Raw genomic sequence first — 15,196 nt, 5'->3', positions numbered from 1 at the left:
GTGTATCGCTATCCGGGAACTCGGTTTCTGCACATCATATTATTGTATTCTCCGCAGTGCCAGTAAACTTCGTAATGGGATCATGTTAGTCCAATGGTCCATACATTGATTAAGCACATATATATTCATCACTATATTCATCGCCACAAAACATGCCTAGGCAATTACCGAGTAGTATATCCACCATTGGCAAAGATAGTCTGGCCAGTGATCCAGCCGCCCTCGGTGCACAAGAAGCGAATGAGAGGAGCAATATCTTGCACCATCGTCAATCGACCATCCATGCCATTGGACTTGTGGAACTCGACCGCCTCGGGCGACTCTTGGGGGTAGAAGAAGGCTAGAAAGAAACAGATTGTTAGACATATAATCATAAACCACCAGGCTACTAGATGAGTTAACATACGAGTATCCATAGGACCGGGAGCGACATTATTCACGCTTACGCGACGGGACTGGAGCTCCTTGCAGACGCCACTGCTATCCGCATTAGTTGATGTTCCCGGGAACATGTCATTTCGGAAGCCAAACATACCGAGTGAAATGCTCCACGGGAGCCTTACTTCCCGCATAAGAAGTATAGAAGCCCGTGAAGGCGCCCAACAATGCTGTCACCACTGTGATGATCTTTCCTCCGTCCGTGACATGGATAGCAGCTTCTTTGAGAATGAAGAAAGCGGTTTTGGAGTTGATACTGTTTATCATCCACCATAGTGAGTAATTGTTGTTTATATGGCGAGATACTTATATTGAAGAGCAAGGGGGTAGAGGTATACATACGCAAACATAGTATCATACTCCTCCTCAGTGATCTCCGAAATAGGCTTCTTGAGCACCTTGCCCACCGTGTTCACCACGATATCGATGTGTCCGAAGTCCTGCTTGACGGATTGGAAGAGCTGTGTCACGGCTGCAGCGGAGGTTAGGTCGCCCTGGTAAGAGGCGACTTTGATGGAGGGGTAGTTTTGTTGCAGCTCGGAGATCAGCGCGGAGGCATCGGGTTTGCTGCTGGTGGAGTGGTAGTGGAGGGCGAGGCTGGCGCCGAGGGAGGCGAGTTCGCGGGCGGTTTCGGCGCCAAGGTTCTTGACGCCGCCGGTGATGAGGGCGACTTTGTTGGTGAGAGCCATTGTGGGTTATGTAGATGTGGATGTATCGAGTGAGAGAGGTTTGGGGATTGAGTAGTTAGGAGTGGTAGTATGGTAGGTACATATATTTGGTAGACGATGAGTAGAGAGGAAGGGGAATTGGGATTGAATAGTAGTAGCTGGAGGGGCTGGAGGACATCTTTATAAGGTTGTGTCCGCGGCCACATCTCGCATTCGGGGCCAGATTGAATCATGGTTGTCGGTGGTGGAGGGCCTTGGATGGGTACGATGTCCGGAGTAGTTCGTCTCTTTGTCTGCGATTTGGAGCTTGGACGGTCGATCTGGATCGCATCGGGGTTAGTATGCGATATCCCGATCGGGCAGGTGGGGGAGGTTGCAGTGGCCCCACTGGTCGGTTCCACGGTTGGTCCTGCCGATTGGGGAAGTCACTGTATAGGAAGTTGTACATAGTTACAGACACATTCGAGGTCAAGTGGGCAGACTGATAGATTGTATACATTACATCAGCTACTAGTCCGCTCGCCATCATCATACGGTAACAACTCAACCACCACCAATTACCAACATTAAAACACTATCGTTGTCTCTGTTGCTATCCTCACTGTACTGCACAATCGCCGCCACCCCCATCACGAGGCACCCAAAAAATGCCCTGGATTAGGATCCGGCAGTGGCTGTCCCGGCACAAAAGTCGCATTGGGGAAGTACAACATCGACCCGTGCAGAAATGCCGCGTTGCGATCAATCCACACCACAATTCGACGCAGCAGGCCGTTCAACCCGAGCGACGATAGACCACCTCGAAGATCAACAGCACGAAGGAGGCCTTGCATATGCACCCCGAAGTCATTCATGCTCCCAAACATAGCTTCATAGCTGGCCATTTTGGCGATGGCGCCCACAAGCGCATCATCCAAGCCGCCCTGCTGTTCGCCCAGGGCTTTGTTGACGGCTCGGACGGCCTCGCATCGAAGACTGAGCAAGTTCAGCTTGATCTCGGGAGATTGAGGGTTCACAGATGCATGGTGGGATGCTGCGAGCAGCATGATAACCAGGAATAGCGCAGGCTCAGTCATCACGAGCGGAAACCAACTGGTTCGGAGTAGACCACGGTTGCCAGGCTGGTCGAGTTCGGGAATGTCAACGGCCATGCTCACCAGGTCTTGTCACGTTGAAACAGGTTAGCCAGCTTCACTCCTAGCTCACATGATTACCGTCACTTACAATGATCTACCAGTCGCGGAACAAGCGGTCTCCAGGCAATTGGATATGAGCGGAATGGGTCAACCCGCAGCCCTCCCAGAGGAGGAGGTATTGGGATTGACATGATGGTTGTGCCTCCGGCACCTCGCCTCCCATCCGAAACTGTGGACTGGACATTGAACCGCTTTTGCAGTGTTACACAGTTCAAATCTCCGCAGATGGGTAAGGCTCCCTCTCTCTTCCTTTTGGCGATGGCTGCCGAACGATTCTCAGCATGCTGCCGCCATTGGTGACGGGCCAAGTGCGATCGGATCTCGGGTTCCTTGGCGAGCTGGAGCGCGTCCTGAGGCACCTTCACATTGATGAAGACAAAGTCCATCCCGATCCAGCTTTGGCTAGGCTCTATCGAATCGATCAATCTTTTGAGACCTTATTGGCAACTGGAGAAGAGAAAGCTCTACCGTGGAAGATGGGCTTCACCGCATCTCGACTCGCTCGTTATCCTCGATTTAGGGGGGTTGCGTTAAGCCCACCGGATTGGACACCGCACAAGACAATCCCTGCATTCAACACGAAGATCAACGGATCTTTCAGACACTCCAACTGACCCGTCGCTTTTCAATGATTTTGACTGAGTACTTCCAGGAGCGGGAAGAAAAGACGCGACTGTCGAACGCAAATAGGCCTCAAAACCCAGCGTTTCCACGACTGGCAATAACTTCTCTAAGCCAATCATGTTATCGATTAGTCATGTCCACTCAAGTGGTTCGGGCGCCCGACGGACGCGAGTATCACGTCTGGACTCGAGGAAATAATGGTGGCCTTGCGTGTGTACCATGGGCAGGAGTCAGTGTGCCTCGTATATCTATGAGCATTCGATCCCTAGACGACTCGTATCGTGTCGGCGGATCGATAAGCTTGACGCCCAGTCCCCACTGCTAGGGAAGTGAGCGAAATCCACCCGGGCTGTTGCACCAGGCAGACTGATATCAACGTCCGTCGCAACTTCGACAACCACAGGGCCGGGGATCTCAACAAAATCCTAGGGATCGCGTGACACGCACGGTGGGGTCTCCCGCTCTCTCGTCCTCGTCCTCGTCCTCGTCTTCTTCGTCTTCACCTCCCATCTACTGCTCCTCCTTCCAAGTCCTCCCGCTGCCTTATTACCAGGCATTCGTTGCATCACAAACCCACCATGAAAGGAACAGACTAATCGAATGAACACCCTACGGAGTACCATGGCCTCTCTTATCCCCATCCTCGCCCAGCTTGCAGTGGCCAGCCTTGTCATCCGGGTGGCTTATCTTTGCTATTTCCATCCTCTGGCACGCTATCCAGGGCCCTTTTGGGCCCGCTTTACGAACCTGTGGTTCGTCCTGACCCACCCGTACCCCTAAAAGTCGATCCTAGAAGCCCTTGCACTAACTAATCCATCCCCAAGGCGCTTCTTCACCTTCCTTGGCGGTCACCACCATCTTTCGGAACAGCAGTTGCATGAGAAATATGGCCGCGTAGTCCGTGTCGCCCCAGATTGGCTCTCCTTTTCAAGTTTGGAGGATTTTGATGCCATCTATGGATTCAACAAGTCCATTGAGAAGGGAGATTTTTTCACCTTTGGACGAGGTTCCAGTCAATGTGAAGCGAGTATCTTCTCCACCAAATCGAACTCCCTCCATCGTCAGAAGAAAAGGAAGGTTTTTGGACCTGCCCTATCAAGTGCCAAGGTAGGGAAATATGAATCTGTTATTACCAAGCATGTAGCAGTCTTGCTGGCACGGTTGGAGTCGTCGCGACGTCCAGCGAATGACAGAATTGCTGCTGTAAATGTGGCCCCTTTGATGTCTCAATTCACTTTGGACACGATGCTGGAGGTCTTGTTTGGCCCGGCTGTAGCATCACACCCATATACTGATAGTGCCGTGGCCGGTGACATCTGCTCGCAGCTTCGCAAAATGACCAAGATGGCATGGAGCTTTTCTCTTTGGCCCTTCTATGGGTGGGTCATGAACAGTCGACCCGTCAGTGCCTTTCTTCGCAGGCCCTTTTACCAGAAAAAGGGGGTGCCAACCGGAATGGCTGGCCTCATGGCCGCGGGCCATATCTCCATCACGCGGAATCCAGAAAGCATCGCCCGGGCTCCGCAACCCGGTATTGTGAAAAGTTGGCTGGAAGTTCCTGTCGACGACGCAAATCGTATGACACAGGGCGAAGTCCTGGCAGAGGCTATGAATATGGTTTTCGCCGGCCCTGGGAGCATGGCGGCCGCTCTCACGGCCATAGTCTACCAGTTGGGATTAGAAGAAGGGTAATTCTGGCAAGAAAAGCTTCGCAAGGAGGCGGTGTTCTTTGGAGGCAACACTATGGCTGCTTCTATCCCGCTCGAGCTGCAAGCCGTGATAAAGGAGACAATGCGCTTGCGCGCAGTATTCCCCACTGCATTTCCTCGGGTGATCAAGCCTGGCGCTGAAAGAGTCATTCCCAGCCTGTCGAGTCCGCTACCGGTCGGCACCACGGTGTCGGCGAATACGTACGTCCTGGGTCGGTCGCGCGAGCTCTGGGGGGATGATGTCGACGAATGGACCCCACAGCGATGGCTTGGAGATGATGAACACCGACGGCAGATGGAAACCAAGTTCATTGCGTTTAGCAGAGGTCCCCGTGGCTGCATCGGAAGGGATCTGGCCATGCTCGTCATAGCAAAAGCGGTGATGGCGCTCCTCCAGCAATGGCAAATCCGAAGCGTAGGACAATTGGAAGGTCGAAGCTGGCTGGAAATGCAGTACGACGACTGTTGGCTCGAACTCGAGCGGAGAATCCCGGCGTGGTGAGCGATGAGGTGGCCCCGGTCGGGGTCCCGTTTGGGGGGGGAGAGGGTCGGGCACCCATTTGGGAGGCCGTCATTTGCTATAGTTCAGAAAATCGCCTCCAGATGCCTCTGTAGACGCCTAGATGGAAGGCACAGCCCGGAGAGTGGATTTGGAAGGGGGGAGGGTCATCGTTTCCCTCATTTCCCCTCTTCTTACTCAGGCAGTCGCCGCCACGAACGATTCTGGATCCGGCAAGGATGACCCAGGGAGGGTCTTTCCTACAATCTATATCAAGGCCCTCCTTTCCCCGGCCTTGGGGAAGCGTTGTTGTTTGCTGTTCCATACCCTTGGATGACTAATCCATCTCAGATCCTCGCCCTCTTCTTCCTCTTCTGGCTTGTTCGTCCCTCGTTTTAGATCCCATCCCCACTCTTCCTTCATCTTTCAGTCCCCCACCCCCCACACGATCTGGACGAAGGAAGAAAAAAAAAAGAAAAAGAAAAAGCCAGCGACATGTTGTCCGGCGGAGCTCTTCCTCAAACCCTTGGTTCAATCACCGCAACCAAGATCAAGGAATTCGCGAAACAACGAGCCCTGTTCGAGGAGCAGAGAGTGGAAATCGTCAAAGCGGCCGAGGATGCCCCCAGTCTCCGCTCCAAGGCCCAGATCCTCCTGGAAGGTGTGACCAAACTCAAAGGTTTCCCCAACGATGCACTGGATCAGGACGATCTAAGCATCGACAATTCGGCCGATGAGGACTCCACGATTATGGATTGTACCGACCGCGCTACTCACGCCAATATTCGCCGCTTTCTTCTGCAGAGCAAGTATGATCCGTCGGTCTCGGATCGCAGTTTGAAAGGTTGGATTGCCCAGCTCGAGGAGGAGCTCCGGTACCTCGAGCTAAGGCACAAACATGCCGACTTCTATAGCAATCTAGTCACGGAATGGCTGGCTGATTTCGAAGGAGGGGCTGCTTCCTCCGCTACATTGGACGAGGATGGGCCCCAAGATATGGAGTTCGAGAAGGGTGGAAGCGCAGAAATGCAGGAGCAGCGAGCCACCTGGGAATCCTTGGTTTTCAAGGAGGAAGATGTAGATGCTGATGCCATTCGAGCCTACCTTGACGGTCTTTTCAAAGCGACAACCCCCTCAGAAGAAGCACTGAAGGAACTGCGAGAGAAAACCCGGACGTTCGGGAATGACCTTGCATCGAAGAAAACTTGGTTCAAAGTGAGCGACCTCGAGTGGGTGTCGGACTCATTGCTGAAGTCGGACCTGCTCACAAAAGAGAAGACGGCCGTCTTGAAGGAGTTCATGCGCAACCCCGCCGTCGCCCAGGAGGTGGCGGATGTTCTCAATATGCGTCTTTCGTCTCTGGACAACTGGGACTGGCCCGCAGAAGGTATCCCAGTGGAGATGCGCCGTCAGCTGAATGGCAAATTCCGGGTATATATGGACGAGGATCTGCTGGATAGTCTCATGCTTGAGTACCTGGGGGTCAAATGGTCCGTGACCCTTCAGTCTGCTTTCAGCTCGTTCCTTCATACGCCGGCATGGAAGTTCCTGCGCGAACGGATCTCCAGACCCGAGATGTCTCGTCGGTCTCGTTTTACTGCGGAGGAGAACCCCCGCGGTGGGATAAAGTGCGTCAACGATCATCGAAAGGATACGTACATCCGAGACTACTTCATGACCCTCCTCCCTTGCTCCGTGAACGAGGGCATGCGCTCTTATGATGATGACGATGAGACGCCTGATACCACGAAGAAAAACCCGTTAGCCACGAAGCACTCGCTCCTACATCTCTTGATCACCGAGTCTTTGGTTTACACCTCGTTGCATGGCCAATTCACCGCTCTCCGGTCGGACTTCGAGTGGTTTGGGCCGTCTCTCGCGCACACCACGATCCTCACCGTGTTGGACTACTTTGGGGTCCCGCAAACCTGGCTAGACTTTTTCGACACGTTCCTGAAAACCCCCATAACATTCAGACAAGACGGATCGGCAGCCCCCCAGCAGGTTCGGAAACGAGGCGTTCCCATGAGCCATGCCCTCTCAAGTTGTTTTGGAGAGGCCGTCCTGTTCTGCATGGATTTTGCAGTCAACCAAGGCACAGATGGCGCGTATCTCTATCGGCTGCACGACGACTTTTGGTTCTGGGGTCACGAAGAGACCTGTGTCAAAGCCTGGACTACAACGACGGAGTTTACAAAGGTTATGGGCCTCAGGCTAAACGGGCAAAAGACGGGAACAGTGCGGCTGGGCAAAGGTGCGAAAACCCATGAGGGTCAACCCGACCCCCTGCCGAAAGGCGATATCCGTTGGGGATTCCTGAAGCTGGATCCTGTGGTAGGTCAATTCATCATTGACCAAGACTATGTCGATAGCCACATTTCGGAGTTGCAGCGTCAGCTCGCATCCTGCAAGAGCGTCTTCTCGTGGGTGCAGGCCTGGAACGGTTATTTTGGGCGGTTCTTTGCCAACTACTTCGCCAAGCCAGCCATGTGTTTTGGGCGAGACCATATCGATATGGCTGTCTCTACGTTGACTCGCATTGAACGCACTTTGTTTCCTAACAGCTCCAGTGGGGTGACCGATCACCTGCGCAAGGTCATCGCGGATCGATTTGGGGTCGACGACCTGCCGGAAGGGTTCTTCTACTTTCCGGTGGAGTTTGGCGGGCTGGAGCTCCTCAACCCGTATATCCCTTTCCTCGCCATGCGAGAGAATATCCGATCAACCCCACGGAGTCGACTACAGAAGGCCTTTTCACAACATGAAGTAGAATACCACGCTGCCATGCAACGATTCGAGGAAGGCGGTCTCTCTGAGCCCGCTGGTACAGACGACGACATGGCCCATCTTTCTTTGGAGGAATACACCCGGTACTCAGAGACCTACAGCCGTCCACTTTTAGCTGCGTACCAGGATCTGACCCGTGTCCCGGAGGAGATCCATGTCAACCAGACCGTGGAGCTGCGCCGCCACCAGATGTCCCTGGATGAGACTGTCGCCAACGAGACAGCAGCGCGCAAAGCGATCTCGAACGAGTGGTACAGCATGACGGCGTATTGGCAGTGGACAGCAGAGTTGTACCAGGGAGAAATGGTGAAGACCTACGGAAATTTGGCAGCGGTGAATAGGGAATCTATGCCTCTGGGAGTAATTAAGACACTGAAGGAAGGCAAGTTTAGATGGCAGGGCTGATCAGAAGGCGATAACTCGCTTGTATATTTTCTTGTGTTCTTTATTAGAAAGGTTTCTGTCCCGAAAAGCAATGATCATGATTTATCTCCAGCGATCACTGGCCATACTTGGTCTCAAAGGCATCTAGCAGCCGTCGCAAACGTTCCTTCTCTGCTTCGCCCCCAAATATCACCTCGTAGGATTTCCTGCAGATGCTCAGCACATCGGCCCGGCTGAGCTGGAAGTGCTCTGCAGCCAACAGATATTCGTTCGACACGGGGCTGCAAAAGAAACCCACGTCATCGGTCTGCACACCATCAGTAAACGTAGATCACTCCGGACAGACTCTCCAAGAGGATAGAGGGATAAGAGCAAGAAGAAGAGACAAAAACTCACACAAAGCACAACCGGACACTCCTGAAACCTCCAATACCCAAAGTGATGATCCAGAAACCCACCATCAAACATCTTCGCATGCACATTGCACGACATGCACAGTTCCAATCCCAACCTTCTCCTCGCAATCTCCCCCTTCAGCTCCTCCGGGACATGAATGACATGTCCCAACCGGTCCGGCTCAAACTCCAACAACGTCTCTAACTCCCCGGGTGTCGCTACCTCTGCCATCTCTGCGAAGTGAACCGTCACACCTAGTCTATTTGCCTTGGCTTTTGCGAACGCGGTCCGGAGGATGGAGACGTCGCCTTTTGTTGGATTCCCGCAAACGTCGATTCCTACGATGCCGCGTGCGCGGTAGGCGATTGCCAGGTCTACGATTTCTAGGGCTGAGGCTTGGGTGCTGTGGCCGCGGTCTAGGGCTAGGATTAAGTTTATGGTCATTTTTTGGGGGGACGATTGGGTGGATTGGAAGTGCGAGATGGTGTCGAGGACCGTGGTGAGGTACTCTTCCCTCGTGAAGATGCAGGATGGGGAGGCGCGGGGGATGGTTCGGAGTTCGAGGTAGGTGACGCCGTCATTTTGAAAGTCGGTAAGCACAGAGAGTGTGGCATGGGTGAGGCTGGGGAGGTCGTTGACTAGATGGTAGATCGATTTGTTGAAGGATTGGAAAAAGCTAAATCGGGTGTTAGTGGGAATCCTGGTGTAAAGTTATCTAGGGCTACCTACGTCTGCAGAGAGTAGTCCACTTTCCCTGGGGGCATGGATACAAATGGATCCTCGACGCTGAAAGTCGGATCCTGGGCTTTCTTCTTTACCCATATTTCATGCAGACATTGCCGGCTGATGCTGCCACTGAGGTGGGCGTGGAGCTAGGGGTGGGGTGTGTTAGCGACTGAGATTCTTTCTTTCTCACTTTCTCGTCTTGGCTTTGGGGAAGAGTGGGTAATGGATGGGTAGAGGGCTGACTTGATGATGGGTTCTTAGATGGATGGATGGATGGATGGATGTACTGACCTCGATCTTGGGGAGGGCTTTGGTAAAAGCGGGGTCGGCTGGCTTAGAGAGGTCCATGATGGGTCTCATTCAGGGGTCGAGGGAGCCCCGTCTTCGGAGCTGTAGATGTAGAGTCTAGAAGATTGTCTATGGAGATGATTCTGGTCGATGGAATTTGACGGCAGATGCGAAGGAGGAGAAGGGAAAGTGCGATGGCGGCGGCGATGCGTTGTCGGGGAAGGAGCAGGTGACTTTGCTAGTACGTTGCTTGTTGGCCAGCGCGTCCAACTCTACGATGACCGTTCGGCATACCTTTTTACATTTTTGAAGCCATGGTCGTCCGCCTGGATAGCTGACTTGGTTGATTTCAGTAGGTGAGTACTACATTCCTTGGTGACAGCCAGCTGATTGGTACGTACTTAGTCCACATATGTTTCGGGGCCAGGATCGAGGGGCCCGACGGTGGCACATGATGCGAAATCGCCCCAGCCCATTGCAAAGGGCTCAATACAGGATATCGAGCCATGTTCCAGACCCTCAATGCATACAAGCTCCACATGGTGCTAGAGCCTCAGATTAAAACACGGCATATAAATGAGATTTAAGATCCCACGCACAAGCCGCTCTCCCGAGACCGAGCGCTTCCGGCACAGGTCTCTGACGTGTCGTGACACCTTCCACACATCTACCGCATGGGAACAAGCCGGCGAGGAGGATGAGGAATGAGAAGGCGTATGTGCGAGGCTGTTGGTTCGGGTTTAAGTTGCGTTTGGGTCATGGGAGTCGCGGGCGAGCCGTGTGATTCCGTTATCTACGAAGGTGTCTCGTATCCATCGTGATTGACTAGTGCCATCCAAACGCGCCGCAATCAGCCGACGATCAGACGTGCTCCGCGCGGAGGGTACATTCATTGGGCTTGGTGGAGTTCCTGCTTCAACCTCATGGCAAACATCATGAACCTCCAAGGAGATCAGGTCGTGGTGATATCAGCACGCAATTGGTCATGCGATTCCGCTAGTATTTGTCGCCCAACTGCCGTGCGCTAATTTCGTTATCAATGCTCTAACCCACCAGATCCAATGACAGCATATCAAATCGAGTCATAAGTGCGGTTGGCTGTTGCGTGGTCGTATGAGGCGTTGACGTGTTGCTTGCAAAGGCCGCATAGACGTAATACACGGGGACTTTAGCATCATAAGGCCGAGCTTACCGGGTCATATCGGCAATATCGCGACAAGCGGCACATATCTAGATGCTACCGATGTGAAAACATATACGATTCACCCCCGCAGCCTAGTTTCGTGTATATTGACCTGCTGCGATTCCGGAGAACGGCTCCTAATTCAAGTGGAGATCCGCAGCAAATGAGGAGTCTGGGAACCAGGCCGGCCCCAAAGAGCGCGCGTTGAATGGGGACAAAACAACCGGTTCTGAATCGATGATTTCTGAAAACAAGGCCAGAGGGGTTAGATCTAGAGGAAAAGAAGCCGAGTAGCAAGGCGGTCCATCTGCACTCCAGACGGCATGGGCTTCGGCTTACTGTCCCGATGCTGACCTCTATCTCCGGCATTTGGTGATTGTGCTCAAAGAGGGAATGCCATAGTTGAGGGTGACACGTGTCGAGAAACAGTGTCTTACGCCAAAGTGACTGCTGATGGCTAGGCATTTGCCGACGTAGTAAGGTCGGGCTACCTGCAGATGTAACGTCCAGTGAATTAGACGGTTCTGTGGCACGCAATCAATGCAGTAGCACAGGGCCAACCGAAGTCCAATCTGATAACGGCAAGGGCGACAACACCGTTCTACCAGCGAGTTCTTATTGGAGTCGCAGCATATGCTGGATTGGGAATCGTCCCACATAGGGCCTTCATGGGTTGTTCACTTGACTGGACCACGGTAGGCTGAAACGGAAAACCTGCGAAACGGAATTAACCGGCGTCGCGAACATTAGTACTGTCGGTAGTGGTACGGAGTAGTATCACCCCTACCATAGACCCGCAGCTCCATTTCCACTATGTCACGGTCTTTGTACCGTCTGGCCCGATTCTCGAAGGATTCTCGAACCCAGGGACGAAATCACCAGCCCAATAGAAATTATTGATCGTGGGTATGGGAATGCCACCATTTATTTTTAGATGATCCAGCTTGGAGCCAGGGAATAAAGATGATGGTGGAACGGGATGGAATCCGGCCTTGGTTGGTAACGAGTCAACACGCTTCAGCCCTTAGGCTGCTAGGCAACCCTTAGTGTATCGCTATCCGAGAGAAGTGTGCATGCACGAGAAATAACGTCACTCGTGGTCATGTCGGCTGTTCCAGCATTGCACCCCTTGTCCCGGTCTGATAAACACGGCAAAATAATTATGTCATGAGTATCTAAGTCTCGTCAAGGTGATTTTGTTGATACCCGAGCAAAGGCTCTGTCTGAGATGATGGGGTCTCGATTTTGGAAGGGATACCGGAATGTCACAAACCGTAACAGGCTAACAGCACCTTGCAACCCGTCGGATGTCAGACAGGCCTCATACTTCTACCGAAGAAGTCTTAATTCATTGCGGGGGCAGTAAGGGGATTTCCCACCCCACCCCAATGTTTGCATGGCCTGAATGAGCTTTATGCTCAAGGCCCGACAAGGTTGGAGCCGGAGGCAAGTTACGGTTGTGAAGTCCGCCGTGCTCTCTGCCTTCCTTCCATCTCACTGTACGTATTGCCACTGCAGTGGGCCGAAGCGGCCGAATTCATAGTAGCCTCGATTTAGAGCCAGGGACCTGGGGCCAGGGTCCCCATTAGCACGATGCAAGAGCTATTTCTGCCCCGTCCCCCGCTTGGCCCGGATGTTTAAGGGACGCAGGCTGCCAGGCATAGATCCTGTCCATTTAAATCGAATGCGCCAAGTCGACATGTCTCAGAATGGAATCCTACCCCTGCAAGAAGTGTCTCTGAATAGTGTCACAGGTCTCGGAATTCGTGGGAAAGTACCCAGCCGATAGGCTGAGAAGCGAACGATGGGGAGCTGATCGAGAGGGGTCCTGCCCATCAAGACGGTCAACAGGGCCATATCCTAATGCGGTGCCGACATGGCGGGAGATCGAAGTAGGGGGCAGGAGGCAGAGGGAAAGAAACCAAACTATTGGTGATCACGAGGCTTCATAATCGATAATGAATAGACTATGGAAATGACAACAGCCAGAGGGCGCTTGCCCGTGCGTACTGCATTGTTAATAGGAAGGAATCATTCGGCTATCAGCAAGCCACAACACGTTGTCTGGCTGGCTGGCTGATAGGCAAGACTGTCCATAACAAAACCGGATCACGGCATTGTTGGGATCAAGACCAAGGCGCTGACCGAATGACACCCTGCAGCATGTGCCGTGCGACCGTGGATTGGAGAAACCGAAGAAGGTTGAAGCATCGAAGACGCATCGAAGGAACAGGCTCGACGAGGCTCCGCTGAGACGGCCTTTACGCTTTGCCTCAGGCATTGGCTCTTCCGGAGTGGTGCATACATTCCCCCCCTCCTCTTCCCCCACCACCCCCTATCATATCATCAACTATTACTCTAGTAGCCTTGCCCCAACAACCTCAATACTTAGGCTGCAGGGTGCACGGGGCATGCAGCATCGTTCTACGGGGGTGTTCTGTGGCAGGCGACAGATCTATTAGGTTTAGAGTTTCAGGGAAGAAAAAGAAACGAGGAAGAAGAAGGATTAAGGTACGGCAAGACTCAGTATGCCAAAGTCAAAACCTATAAGGTACTGGGGGTTGTTACTAAGGTTGGTGTTGTGTGTGACGTGGTACGGTATAAGTATGTAATCATTGGGACGGGTATTTTTTTACTGGCTATCTGTAATTCCAATACACCCTCCTCGTAAAAATAACCCTGGGACATCATTACAGCTATCCTGGAAGACCCCGGTACAGGGGGCGCAACGTTCCATCCAGTTGGGAACGGCTCCCTCGGCCATCTCTATTACTTGAAGTCTAGTGATCATGGTTGCCCACTTAGATCCTGCACCCGGCCACAGCAACCGGAAACCTACCAGAGCCTGCTCCAGGGTGATATGGATCGCCTTTGAGAATCAACTGCTTTCTTTCAAGTCATGTAGTGGCTCTTTCTTCTTATCATGATTATAATTAGGAGATCCAACCTTCCTATGACTCATTTGTAAAGAATAAGAGGAAGGGGGCCAGTAAAAGAGAGTCAAGGACAAAAGTATGATGAGAACAAGGGCGCTCCAGTCTGACGATATGGATCGCAGGCTGTGGGACAAGCCCTTCCCAGAAATGGAGTAGGGCAGCCGCCCAATACACTAAAACAGTGTTAGTAATCTATGGCATCAATCACTCACTACTAGATAGTTACTGGGTATGATACACACAAATAAAATTACCGATAACAAACCCAAACCCCGTGACATCCTAATACTTACACGTAGAAATAAATCACATTGGTGAGCATGATAAGCCATCGAAATCCCCAGTTAACTCGCTGTGTCTTACTCTTTTGTTTGTCTAATACTCACTGTCTCCCGCTTTTATTTTCCTGCGTAGTCTTCCACCCTTGGTTGTGGACAAGATAAGGCACCCTGGAACATGTCACATACTGGGCTATCATAACTATGACGTCATAGCTTTACCCAATTCATTGCGAAGAGTAATTTGACTAGTAATACGTCGTAGTACACTTAGTAAAGATCTACGCACCGCGCTATGTGCACAGATACTCTGAGATTCAGGCATAATCTTGGGGATTGCATGACATCAAAAGATCTTCGTTCGGGGTGAAAAGGGGGGGAGGGAAAAAGATACTAGTAGTTAATCGACATTGCCATAGCCAACAGATTTTTTTTTGTGTACGATTCACTTTCAAGATGATCGGTTGCTACGACTGAAAGCGGTCAACATTACCTACTGCCTAGAGTAGTAAGACACCAAAGGATAAGGGATGCCAAGGGTTGTTCCCACTGCATCGTATCATTCATCAGCTTGTGTGATCGTAGCAAGGAGTTCTCGGGTGCGAGATCCTGAGCGAAAGGAAACCGCAATCGAAGGCTTGGAAGCCTGTCAAGAGTGGGCCGCCGTTTGGGGACAGCCCCACGAGGCAGTGAAGTGGACCAATCACAGAGGCCAAATTTAATGCCCCCCATCATGGAGTGGGAAGTTGCCCGGTAAGGTACCCAGTTGCCGGGTTTGCTTTAGATTCAGGCAGCCCGTGTTGATTAGTACGTGTACTACTAGTAAGGTACTAACGGCTAGCAGTTGGATGCCTTAAGTTAGCAGATACCTGTCCTGTCCACTACCAAGGGAGTCCAGTACTATAGTCAGATCGCCTAGGATGTAATGGCCAATTATACGCACGCATAGAAACACAGCCGGCTGCCATCTTCCAGTGTGTGGACCTTTCGAGTTCGTACTGCATACTAGTACTAGATACTGGTAGTGTGAGTCTGCCATCATCTGTGTCTGATAATGCCCTTTCAGCCAATGGTGCCTCAGTGA

General features: G+C 52.2%; 6 protein-coding genes across 6 annotated transcripts; 2 read left to right on the top strand and 4 right to left on the bottom strand.

Annotated features, from left to right (window-relative positions):
• Positions 1 to 38: 38 nt before the first annotated feature.
• BO94DRAFT_572354 (NAD(P)-binding protein) lies at positions 39 to 1,390 on the bottom strand. The gene is made up of 4 exons (XM_025614917.1): positions 781 to 1,390; positions 536 to 694; positions 407 to 477; positions 39 to 340 (listed from the first exon to the last, which is right to left on the bottom strand). The coding sequence occupies exons 1-4, from the start codon at positions 1,125 to 1,127 to the stop codon at positions 165 to 167; spliced, it is 753 nt and encodes a 250-aa protein (XP_025471577.1). The 5' UTR covers positions 1,128 to 1,390; the 3' UTR covers positions 39 to 164.
• A 315-nt stretch (positions 1,391 to 1,705) lies between these two features.
• Positions 1,706 to 2,809, bottom strand: BO94DRAFT_285155 (uncharacterized protein). Its single transcript, XM_025606661.1, has 2 exons — positions 2,331 to 2,809; positions 1,706 to 2,268 (listed from the first exon to the last, which is right to left on the bottom strand). The coding sequence occupies exons 1-2, from the start codon at positions 2,686 to 2,688 to the stop codon at positions 1,736 to 1,738; spliced, it is 891 nt and encodes a 296-aa protein (XP_025471576.1). The 5' UTR covers positions 2,689 to 2,809; the 3' UTR covers positions 1,706 to 1,735.
• Positions 2,810 to 3,547: 738 nt separating this feature from the next.
• On the top strand, positions 3,548 to 5,503 carry BO94DRAFT_610418 (putative cytochrome P450 pisatin demethylase; the record flags this gene model as incomplete). Its single annotated transcript, XM_025616608.1, has 3 exons — positions 3,548 to 3,678; positions 3,751 to 4,588; positions 4,634 to 5,503. 3 exons carry the CDS (start codon positions 3,548 to 3,550, stop codon positions 5,135 to 5,137), a joined length of 1,473 nt encoding a protein of 490 aa, XP_025471575.1. The 3' UTR covers positions 5,138 to 5,503.
• On the top strand, positions 5,384 to 8,423 carry BO94DRAFT_285278 (uncharacterized protein). Its single transcript, XM_025606662.1, has one exon. The coding sequence runs from the start codon at positions 5,630 to 5,632 to the stop codon at positions 8,324 to 8,326; it is 2,697 nt and encodes an 898-aa protein (XP_025471574.1). The 5' UTR covers positions 5,384 to 5,629; the 3' UTR covers positions 8,327 to 8,423.
• BO94DRAFT_531750 (putative adenosine deaminase) lies at positions 8,329 to 10,027 on the bottom strand. The gene is made up of 4 exons (XM_025610970.1): positions 9,719 to 10,027; positions 9,431 to 9,573; positions 8,702 to 9,377; positions 8,329 to 8,612 (listed from the first exon to the last, which is right to left on the bottom strand). The coding sequence occupies exons 1-4, from the start codon at positions 9,773 to 9,775 to the stop codon at positions 8,421 to 8,423; spliced, it is 1,068 nt and encodes a 355-aa protein (XP_025471573.1). The 5' UTR covers positions 9,776 to 10,027; the 3' UTR covers positions 8,329 to 8,420.
• A 4,461-nt stretch (positions 10,028 to 14,488) lies between these two features.
• BO94DRAFT_531749 (uncharacterized protein) lies at positions 14,489 to 14,966 on the bottom strand. Its single transcript, XM_025610969.1, has one exon. The coding sequence runs from the start codon at positions 14,842 to 14,844 to the stop codon at positions 14,602 to 14,604; it is 243 nt and encodes an 80-aa protein (XP_025471572.1). The 5' UTR covers positions 14,845 to 14,966; the 3' UTR covers positions 14,489 to 14,601.
• Positions 14,967 to 15,196: the final 230 nt, after the last annotated feature.

The sequence above is a fragment of the Aspergillus sclerotioniger genome (assembly GCF_003184525.1).
Source record: "Aspergillus sclerotioniger CBS 115572 chromosome Unknown BO94scaffold_4, whole genome shotgun sequence".
NCBI lineage: Eukaryota > Fungi > Ascomycota > Eurotiomycetes > Eurotiales > Aspergillaceae > Aspergillus > Aspergillus sclerotioniger.
This window is presented reverse-complemented; position numbering and strand designations above follow the sequence as displayed.